The following is a 12,568-nucleotide window of genomic DNA, read 5'->3' on the forward strand; positions in this document are numbered from 1 at the left end:
TGCTATTTCTCTCGACGCTATTTCATTCGCGTATTTTGTATCGTTCTTTAATGAAATATATAAAATGCTTTATGCATAATAACTAGTGCAATCTTATCGCAGACATCGACGACGAAAATTTATAATTTACATCCACTTATCGTTTTATATATATATATATATATATATATATATATATATATATATATATATACATATATATCCATCTCCTTAGGGTGGTTTTCATTTGACGCTCGTTTTCCAGCGTCAAAAAATAAAAATACCAATTCGTTATTTTTTGATCATGTGATGCCTTTTGACGCTAAAAATGAGCGTCGAGGGTCAAGTGAAAATCCACCCTTAAGATGCAAATTCATGAGACGCTAAAAAGTAGCGTCAATGGTTGAACAATGAAGCAACTACTTACTTCTTTGTTCAACCAATGGTTGACGCTACTTTTTTAGTGTCCCATGAATTTGCACCTTTAAGGCGCCTTTTCATGTCGACGCGCAATGCTTATTTTCAGCGTCAAAAAATCATGTGACTAAAAATAAAAATACCAATTCGTTATTTGTTGATCATGTGAAGCCTGTTGACGCTAAAAAAGAGCGTCGAACGTTAAGTGAAAACCCACCCTTACGATGTTCAACGAGACTTTCCATTCACTTCTTGCGTAGACCGAAAACGTGAGAGGCGAATGAGGCCGAAATATAATTGGCCAGCGACACGAAGAGATTGCTGACCGCGCGATAAGCATAACCATATACCAGCTCAGCGCACAGACGAGTCTTTACAACGGACAAGGTGCACTTACTAGCATCTCGCGGCGAGGGTGGCGACTCGTCATCGTCTACGAGGGTATGCGTGCCAGTGGTGGATTCCACGCGCAATTCTTCGTTGTCGTTGTCGTCGTCGTCGTTGTCGCGCGGCTTTTCATCGCAACGAACGTCCCAGTCACTCAAAATGACACGATTGTCGGAGACCACCGAGTCCATTGGAGAGACATTTGCATTGTCGCGATTAAGTAGATCCTCCTTCTTGCTATCATTCTCATCGTCGACTCCGATCTCCATCGGTGACTTTTCGCGCGACGACGACGTGACGAGGTGATCCTGGAAGCGATTAACATCGTTGGCGTCCTCGCCGCCGTCGACGTCAGTCTCCGGACCCAGGTCACCATAATCGTAATAATCGTCGTTACCATCACTATCCTGATGCTTGCCATTCCTGGTCATTCCGCAAATCACGTGATTCAAATCCGGATCCATTATCTGCTGCTGCTGTTGCTGCTTAATGAAAGTAGCATTCACGTCGAACTGGCCGGAATTCGACGAGACCGGATTATTCGGGTCCATGCTGTTCAGTAGTAGACCATTCGGTGCTGGATGCGTCAGGAGCGAATGCTGCGAAGCAATCTCGACCGGTGATGTCAGGAACACGACAATCACAGTGATGTTGTCCACAGATCCCGCGCGTTTAGCGCTTTGCAGTAGCGCCTGGTGCACGTACTTGAGATCGTCTGCAAAGATAGAAACATTGATCGTTAAAAATCTCTCAAGGACAATCGTACCTCGTCTCGATTGCTTTTTAATTACTACAGTATTATTAATGGAAGCGTAACTTGGAAACAGTATGTAAATCTTGTACGATCTCGTTGCTGGGTCTTTCGTTATCAAAAGTCCGCAGAATCACCTTCTCAAGATATCTAGATTCAGAAAAAGAATTCCCTGATTTTTCCAGGTTTTCCAAAGCCAAGAATTATTTTTCGCGGAACAATCTTTTAGTACTATTTTTTTTAAAAAGAATGTATTGCTATTGTAAGTCAATTAAATAAGATGAATCAAAAAAATCTTTCAACTATTTTTATCAAGAAATAAATAGAAATTCTTTATATAAGGCTCAAAAAAATACTCATTTTATTCACTGCTAAAGTGAAAATATAAATTAACACGTTCATAAATAAACTTTCCAGATAAAAACAGATTTTTTTTAAATTAAATGTTAAATTAATGAGAAAAAAAGTTGAACGATGTGAAAAAAATTTAGATAAATTGTTAAAATCCCTGACTTTTCCCTGATATTTCCAAAATTATAAAATCTCCTGACAATTCCTGGTTTTCCAGATTTTCCTGATCGACATCCCAACTTCTGGACGTAACTTTCCTAAAAAAGTTTTTTAACGAAGCTAATCATTTTTCATATCGTGTATGTATTTCAATCTCATATAGTTTTCACATACATTCTTTCGACAATCAAAAATCACGCCCAAAGGTTTTATCGCGATATGAAAAATGATTACATCCGCGATTAAGGATGTTTTGTATGTACAATCCCATCAGAAAGTAACTGAAAATCAATATTGACGAATATTCACTTTTGGTGTATTTTGAGTATGAGAAATTGTGTAGAATATTACAATTTGATCTTAGCTACAGTGCAGAGATGTATTTTTTAATATTTATTGCGTTTTTACTGAAATTTTCCGAATTTTGTTAATCGAAATGATTAACTTTTGGCAGAGAATTTCGCCTTGTGACAGATACATGGCTAACTTCAATGAATTATATTTAATATTTTTTAACCAGTTAGTATTTGTATAATATTATTTGACCAAATTTTTCCTCTGTATCTAAACTTTTGCAAATTTTAAACAAATTCTGAATATTATTTCCATGTGATTTTGTCATTTGAATCGACGTAGTTATACGCTTCCCATAAGAACACATGTTAATTCGGTGCAAATTAAAATCCTTATTGGGAATATAAATTTACTATGCGACACTAGTGGACGAAACGCAAACTAAAAAATATGGCCGTCGCAAAGGGCGATTTAGGCCCAGTTCCACAATCCAGTTAATCCGAGTTTAAGTAGTAAATGGACCAATCAGGACTTAGTTTAACGTATTAAACTCGGATTAACTCGAGTGGAACTGGACCTTAATATTGTTTAGATACGGCAATCAGTGTGTTTCTATGAAATAAAAGTGTATAATACATTGAGAAGTATTAGAATAAACAAAAAAATGAAGACACAAGGAAAATAAATAAATTTTTTCACGACTTTTTACCGCACATGATAATTAAGCTAGAATTTATTACATTCTGGCCTTTAATCATAATTCTTGAAGAGGTTGTAGCATTAGTATAGCTATACAGAGTATCTAAACGCAGTGACAACATTCGCGTTTTCTTAACAATTTTTGAAAACAGTAAATCTTCCCTAATAGCACACTTTATTGGAGCAATATTGGCTAACAATATACATCCAATATTTCCAATATTGGTCCAATATTGCAAAGTAGACGCGCTTTCATTTTGAGCCAATATTGAATTGTAATATTGGACGAATATATTATTTTCATCTTTAACCAAGATTGGCTAGTTATACCCAAATATTTTTACATTGGATATAGATCAGTTTCTAATATATGACGGAATTCGCCATAAAAAAAATTAACCGTCTGTAATTAATTTATGGAGCTCTAAAGCTCTTCGCAAAAGATAAAGGGTGTGCGGCTATAATAGTCCGCATTTTTCCGATTGATAACTCGTGGGATTTGTGCCGCGACATTATATACTATTTTAGATGGAGTTCTACTCTCGGGTTAGGTGTTTTCCTTTTCGCCACCTAGTGGCGACGTGCGAAGGTTACATATAGTGTGTGAACATGCAATATTGGCACACATTTACATTTACTTCATAACCAATATTGGTATTATAATGGATGCAACCATATTGGCAACATATTTATATTTATTTAGTTGCCAATATTGGCCATCATAGGCACTGCAATATTGGCAGAACACTTGCCTTTTGTTAACAACGAATATTAGTTTTGCATTGGGAGCATTGGGAAATATTAGTCAAGACATTTCCAATATAACCAATATTGAGCCAAGGTATACCAATATTTTGCCAATGTTTTGTGCTACTAGGGTTAAATGTTAAATCGCCCTTTGCGACAGCCATATTTGTTAAGCGACACGAGCGCCCCTCTACCCGCGGTGGTAACTTTTTTTCCCAATAACTTCCCCAATAGCCAAGTCTGCTAAAGCAGATCTTGTCAGGGAATCTGTTACAAATTGTTGTCGACAGAAAGATTACAGAATCGATGCAGGTTCTGATATATCATGTGATGTCGGCAGAATGTCAACAGAAATATAACAAAGCTTGTTAACATAGTCAATTATCAGATTGGTAGCAAAAATCGAACAGATTCTGCCGACATAACTTAGTGGCAGATTGGTGGCAGAAATTGAACAGGATTTGTGCAATGCAATTTGACAACAGATTGTTGGCAAAAATCGAGTAGGATCTGCGCATACAATCTCTGATAGCAGATTGTGGCAGAAATGGAACAGGGTTTGCATGATTCGATAGTTCCTTCACTTACCGCTACGTGAGCTGTACTTTCTCGTAATTAAATTTCTGTCAGAAATATATATAAAGTCGCGAATATGAAAAGACTAAAAATATAGTAATTATCATTTTAATTTCTATCACTTTAATTTCTGATATCTGATACAAGCAAATGAGAGTCAGAATATTAAACTGATAGGAATCAATATGATAAATGAAAAATTATTCATGTACTGCCTATTTGAGATATAAAGCAAGAATTTAATTCTAAATATAATAAATTACATCTCAAGTTTTACAAGTTACATTTACTTTTATCATTTACTTTATTATTAATTTAATTAAATTGAATTAATCCTTCGCTATATGAGATATAATTACAATATACATAACATATTACATATGTTATTTTCTAAGAAAATTTTAATTAACTTGCCGATAATATTGTTATTTAGCACTTGTAATAATCAATTTTGTTGCATTTATATAACATTAATAAAAGTAAGCGCAAATCTTGTGCAGTTTCTGCTGTCAATTTGTCATCAGGTTGCATGCGCAGATTCTGATCGGTTTCTGCTGACAATCTAACATCAAATTGCACGCGCAGATCCTGCTCGATTTCTGCTGTCAATCTGCTGTCAGTTTATGCTGACAGATTCTGCTAGCAGAACCCAAGCTTAATGCGGACGCAGTTGATGCCAATCTGCCGAAATATTCTGTTTGAATCTGCTCGTATGCTGCTGACAGACTGCTAACATTTTGCTTACTGGGTTGTGAACACTTTAGTGAATCGATTTAAAAATTGTACTGAAGATTCTAAACATATGTAAGGACATTCTGTACAATTTTCATTAAATTCTCAATATTTTGAAAATAGGTACAAAACAGCCTTAAATTAGAAATTTAAAAAACTGTTCTGATATTTTATCTACACTTGCTGACTTAGAAAGATAAACATAATAATTAAGATGCATTGATATCATAAAAATATTAGAAGACGAGACGAAGGAGTACAAGTATTTTTCAATGGACGCTATTCCGTAGTCAATTAACTTATCGGCGCGAGCCATCGAACGATATAAAGTGAGGCTACGGTTTATAGTCGGTGAAATCAATGGTTCGTGAATAAAGCACGAAGATCATCACGCGATCGCGTTCAAGAGCCATCGCGCGAATATCATAGATATCACGTTTCCTGTGACATATGAATGTATACGCAATCCATTGATTATTGCAAAATACCATCCTCGACGTAATTCACGTCTCCGACATAGATCGATGACGTAAGCATTAAACAATTTTTTTTTACAGAATATAAATTTTAGAGACATTTTTTGAATATATCCAAAAATGTGTCATGATGTAATCTTGCGGCACTTTTTGTAAAGTGACGACATATATACCTTTTTGCTTTCATATTAATTAATATATATGTTTCTCATCTATTTTTTATATTTATTTTATTCATAATAAAATTTTATTTATAATAATACTTTATTTATAATAATATTTTATTTATAATAAAATTTTATATTTATTTTACTTAATATTTATAATAAAATTCGAAACGATTTGATATTCTTTCCACATGAATTAAGTTCCAAAGCTAAAAAATTGAATTGACTTTTGTAATGTATCAATTATGACATTATATCTAATTATGACGTCATTAGTCATACATGAACCATGAACTTTACTTTTTACTTTAATAATTACTTTTTTATTCTTTTTATTCTTAAAAAGAGAATTGAATCATTCTCGTAAGACGTATTTTCAATTTTATCCGAGTTGAAATTTTTCTCTTACTTTTGACCTCCAACATCTACTCTGATACTTTAAGCAATAAGATCATTCTATTTTAAAACTTTTTAATCTTATTTTGCCGCAAACTTCTGTTTCTAATCTCTAAATGAGAAACTGTTCGTTTATTGCCTATTTACAAAATACAGATTCAATACAACACAATTCCTAAAAATGAAACCTACCAGAATCTTCTAAAATTCATAAACATGAATATATAAGTACTGAAAATAGAAGCACAATTCGATTTGGATATAGAATCAGATTTTCGTGTCTTATGACGTTCTTCACTGTTGATCAAAAAAATCTGGTGGATGAAAAACTATAATAAATTCCGGTTTTTACTGTCCTGAACTTTTTCCAATGGAATAAACTGGCAAAAACTATAAATATAACTATAATATAATATGTATATAATAAAATATATTTATATATTTAAAATATATTATATTTATATATTTAAAATATATTATATATTTATCTAAAATATATTTATATAACTTTATGCAAAAAAATATTTTTACTTTAATTAACAAATCATATTAATCACAATAGTTAAAAAAAATTAAATCTGATACAATAATAGTCTTTTTAAATTCAAATTAATAGGTGAAATGTAATTAAAACAAAAACTTTAAAGATATAAATGTTACTAAATTTTATAGCAATTTTTAATTTAATTAGAAAAATAGTAACAAAATTAAAAATTTTTATTAATATAGATCTGGTTTATCCTTCAACATCTTCTGATAAAAAAAACTAATGTATTATTTGTTTCGATTCTAAATTTATATTATGTATACTTTTTTATTTTACAAATTAAATTAAAGAACACTCTCTGAATTGACAAATATCGATAAAAAAGTTTTCTATTTATTTGAATATTTTTAATAAAAAAGATTAGTCTCTGTTTTTTTTTTCCAAAAAAAAATTGGTTTTTATCACTGAAATAATTAAAAAAGAAAAATGTAGAATTTTATCTTTCTTCAATCCTACTTTCATGCGAATTAAAATTGGCGAATGTGTCCGGATATTTAGGGGCGACAAATCAATTTTAGAGAAGGAGAAGGCAATTTTGTGCAAATGGCGCACATATGTGGAGCTCGTCAGAAATTTCACACGATATACATATATGATAGTTGCGAATATCGCCCTGGCGGAAAGTACGTTGACCTACGCCGCCTATCGACGCCTGCGTAGTCCTCACCCCCTCATTCCACGCTCCTTCATCCTCCGCCTCTCGCATTTCGTTTCTCCCTCTTCCCTTCCCCCCTCCCGCACCAATCCTTCCTCCCGGTTCTCTCACCCCTCTTTTTCTCTCTTTCTCTCTTTCTCTCTCTCATCGTCGTTTTCTCTTTCATTCTCTTGCATTCGCGCTCTAGTGACTTTATTACGTTGCGAGAGCATTCGCTTGCCATCTGGAGGAGGGGGAGATGTTAATTTTCCATCGGTGTCCATTTTTCTTCATGTTGCTCTCCTCTTTCACCAACGAGATCTCTTATATTGAATCAGAGAACAATTTTGAACAATCGCGTTCAGTAATAGCGTTTTCGACTTGTCGGGTTCAATCGCTCCGGGATAGTTTACTAGACGTTATTGACCAATCACAGTCATTCTTCTGAAGAATATATAGATACATTCTTCAAAAGAATGACTGTGATTGGTCAATAACGTCTAGTACATTTTCCCGGAGCGATTGAACCCGACAAGTGGAAAACGCTGTAAAATTCACCAACAGCAACAAGGACTGATGCAAGTCGAAATCATTAATATCGATGACGGTCATATGACGTAGCTCGGACATAATGTATCGATAATTGTAATAAATTGATAAATTGATAAATGTATCAATAATAAATAAACAGCTTGGTAATTTATATATGTAGATTAAAAATACTACATTTGTAGAAATGAAGAAATCATTACTTTAATGAACACAAAAAATATACATATATATAAATATTATTAAATTATAATATATTTTATTGCTTGTCTTATTTTACGCTTTAATAATTTTACGAACATGAGCCAGGAAAAAAAAAGATGAAAAACTTATTGATCCATTTGCGTTTTCTATATTTTCTATATTTTTTAGTGGTTGATGTAATATTTTTGACTGATACTGTACATCTATATATTTATAAATCCGAGTACGTGCTTACGATTGAATACACATGGTACGCGATACTTTCATAAAAATCCACATTTCGTGTATATTTTACGCAGAGGAAAATTATATTGAAGGAAAAAAGCGCGAAGAGGGAAAGGATCCAATGAGAATCGCGCTATTGATTGCCCGAGGATTTAGTTAACGCGTGTCACGTTGTTAGGTCACAAAGAGGGTAAAAAACGGACGTTCGGGAACATGCGCAAATGACGTCACAGAACGACGCTTATTCCCGTTCAACCCCTCTCGATCGAACCTGGATTTTTCGCGTCAACATTTTGCACAAATTGTAAGAGTTATTTATAGTATATAAAAAATATTATTTACCTAAAAAATATTTATTTGTCTCAATTATTTTTTTGTCTCGTTTTTTGATACCCATAATATACAGGGTGAGTTTTAATGCTTGTGTCAATTTTTTTATCACGCGGGAGATTACCGACTGCATAATAAATTGATCGGTACATAAATGTCAATTATTTGGATCGATCGTATCTAAAGTTCGAATATAATGTGTATAATTAAAGCAAATTAAAAGCTGAAATTATGTAGTATGGATTTATTATTATTATTATTATTAAAGCTACATATTTATTATTATTATTATTATTAATATTATACATATTATATTCGGGTCTTCGATACGATCGAATAATTGACATTTATGTACTGATCATTTTTTTATGCAGTCGGTAATCTCCCGCATGATAAAAAAATTGACACAACCATTAAAACTCACCCTGTATATGTATCTCATTTTTATTATTTATTTATTCCTTTATTATTTTTCCTTTAATATATAAATTTTGAGGAAAAAATAATTTAAAGAAAAATGTTTAGATTAGAATAAAATGGAAAAAAAAGAAAAAATATATATATGTATATACAGGGTGTTTCATAAGTGGTGGGCAAAATTTCAGGAATGGATTCCTCATGCTTAGAGAAGAAAAAAAAAGTTAATCAACATAGGTCCGGAAATGATTAGTTTTTGAGTTATTAAGATTTTTGTAATACAAAATTTTATCGAGCACTATGTCATTTCTCGTCTTAGAAGTCCTTTTACAGGCATCAATTATGTTTTTCAAGTTCAGCGGCCTATGTTTACATTAACGCGGTGTATTATTCTTGTTTACAATTCCATACTTTTTTCACGTATACACGAACACTCTACCGTAGGTGTGTCAAGAGCGCTGAAACATTTTTCAAGTTTAATATCATCTAACGCTTGTATTGTGACAGGAGGTGGACATATTGAACATTTCCTCTAATTGTCCAAAATCTTAATAACTCAAAAACTAATCATTTCCAGACCTATGATGATTAATTTTTTTTCTTCTCTAAGCAATCCATTCCTGAAATTTTGCCCCCCACTTATGAAACACCCTGTGTATATATACATATATTTGAATTTTTATACTCCAGAAGAAAGAATCTCGCAAATTTTACCATGAATGAACCTGCCCTTAAAGAAGGTTAATGGATTCCAACCGCGTTTCAATGCGATGATGGTTGCTGTCCAAGGTCACTTATAGTACAGACCGACTGCACACATTGAAACTGTGATAAAAACCATGAATGAAAAACTCGTATCAAGATAGCACTTAACACACGCCAGTTCACCACCTTATATAATAGACTGAACTGGATAACAGGCTTATTGTTAGTGCGTTGAATAGCTATAATTTTAATATATTTAAAATATTAATTAACGATATGTAACATGATAATTAGATCGATGTGAAATAATTAAATAGCGGATGTTTATGCAAATAAAATCATATTTCCTGTTAAACTAGTAATTTTTAAGAAAGATGAACGTCTAGACTTATTTATTAATTAAATTTTAAAAAAATTTAGAAAATTAAATTAAATTAAATTAAATTAAATTTTAGAAATTAAATTTTAAAGTTAGAAAATTTTAGAAAATTAAATTAAATTAAATTAAATTAAATTTTAAAATTAGAAAATAAAAAAAAATTTTTTTAAAAATTAAATTAAATTAAATTTTAGAAATGCAGATAGTAAAATTTGAACAAAACTGTAGCTTAAGTGTTTGAAACAAAGATATTCGTTTATGTAAATTGCAAATATTTAAAGATAATTGGATTATTGATTGTTAATAAGTTTAAAAAATCTTGTAATTTTTCATTATATGTGTTTTTGTAAAATTAAATTAATTTCAAGTCGGTCATAGAATTGAGTATCGATGACAATAATTCAAGAAACATCGACAATAAAACTTGAAAATCTTGCAATTATAACTCAAAATCAGTTTGTATGATTATACTTGAATTACATAATCACTTTCGAAATATTGAACGTCGGAGAACGGAAATCGTCGCGATAAGAATTGTTTCAAGAAAATTTCGGAAAAATAATTTAATGCATTTGTAACATTTTATTAATTATGTACTTAAGAAGGAAGAAAGTCACACACGTTAAAAATTAATACACGTTAAATACAATACATTTTGAATTTCATTCAAATTTGATTAAGCATTTTTTATTTAATAAATTAATTTTTTATTTAAATTTGATTAAGCATTTTTTATTTAATAAATTAATTTTTTATTTAAATTTGATTAAGCATTTTTTATTTAAATTTGATTAAGCATTTTTTATTTAAATTTGATTAAGCATTTTTTATTTAAATTTGATTAAGCATTTTCATTCAAATTTGATCAAGCATTTTTTTTAGCTTTTTGAAATATAATATTTACAATTTAATTTGTCAAATAAAAATATTTATCTTGTAGAATTAAAACTGGTATTTTCATGAATTTTTCTGGCAAATCTTTAACTCATGAATTAATTATCAATTTTAGAAGCTGAAAGTGCTTCGCGCGATGTTAAATTTACGAATCGCTATTATATTATTTATTAACTTTTGATTTTTGATCCATCCGTTACTCCTGAAGCATCGAAGATACAAGTAAATTTTTCATCGCGAACGCAAAGCCTGAGCCGAGTACGGGTTCTCTTTGCAGCCAACATACGGCGATATAAATTACACGGAAATATTGAATGCCGTACAGCTGCGAGAGAGAGAGAGAGAGAGAGAGAGAGAGAGAGAGAGAGAGAGAGAAAGAGAGAGGGAGAGGGAGAGAGAGAGAGAGAGAGAGAAAACGGGGTTTATTCCTCCGCACATCCGCTCTCTCGATCTCGGGATTCTGACCGATCGGAATTTCGCGCGGCCGATCGTCTCGGTCACGAATTCTCTCCACGGCAGAACATCGTTCGCGGTTTCTCTTTTTTTCTCCTCGTCAAAACGCTCCGTACCGATATGAATTATGTAGGTGGCACGCGCCTAAGTATTGTATCCAGGTTCTCGCTCGCGGAACGATCGTTGAACCAATGTTCATCGGAGCCGACTGCCTGTCTAAGGCTGCGCCTCGCGTTTCGTTGCAAGAGCCTGTGCTATCTCCGCTGATTAAAAAAAAAAAAAAAAATTCGAAAAATCTTCGATTCCACAACGAGGCAATATGCGGATATCTCGCACGACGTATCATTTCGGACTTTATCCGGACCTTGAATACCCGGATTTACCTAACTTTGATAAGCCTCGGTATGGATTATTCTCTCGTAACGCTATTTGATCCGGAAAATAAAGTTAAAAGTGTAGTTGCATTAAAATATTAATAAAGAATTAAGTGACAGCTTTTTTTTAAATTAATAAATACTTTTAAATAAACATAAGATTTTTAATTTTTAGATTTTTTATTTTAAGATTCTAACATTTTATATATAAATTTTTATATTTTCTTCATATTATTCTGATTTCGTTATAAACGTTTCATCTGGAAAATAAAGTATATTGATATCGAAATATTGTAAGAAAAGCTCAATGTGATTATTTTACATAGTATATACAATAATTAGTTGTGTTAAAGATATTAATAAAGAATTAAATGATAGCTTTTAAATAAATATAAGCTTCTAGATTTTTGTATTTCTTTATGTTACTCCGATTTTACTAAATATAAAATTCTAGATTTTTATATTTCTTTATATTACTCCGATTTTACTAAATGCTACTTCCAGAAAATAAAATCAAGTATATTCGGGGATGTTGAAATATTGTAAGAAAAATTTAATGTTTCTTGATTATTTTACAAAACCTGTACAATAATTATTTGCGTTAAAAATATTGATAAAGAATTAAATATTATACAGCTTTCAAATAAATATCAAATTCTAATAAATATAAAATTCTAGATTTTTATATTTCTTTATATTACTCCGATTTTACTAAATGCTACTTCC

General features: G+C 31.5%; 1 protein-coding gene across 1 annotated transcript in view; it reads right to left on the minus strand.

The window, feature by feature from the left end:
* Nucleotides 1-12,568, minus strand: part of LOC105252444 (serine-rich adhesin for platelets) — a 76,050-nt gene that overhangs the window by 20,375 nt on the left and 43,107 nt on the right. The window contains exon 8 of the mRNA XM_011259798.3: nt 794-1,498. Coding sequence (XP_011258100.2) covers nt 794-1,498 — 705 coding nt within the window. The remainder of the gene's footprint in view (nt 1-793; nt 1,499-12,568) is intronic.

This window comes from Camponotus floridanus, unplaced genomic scaffold, assembly GCF_003227725.1.
Source record: "Camponotus floridanus strain SB8 unplaced genomic scaffold, Cflo_v7.5 scaffold134, whole genome shotgun sequence".
NCBI classification, from domain to species: domain Eukaryota; kingdom Metazoa; phylum Arthropoda; class Insecta; order Hymenoptera; family Formicidae; genus Camponotus; species Camponotus floridanus.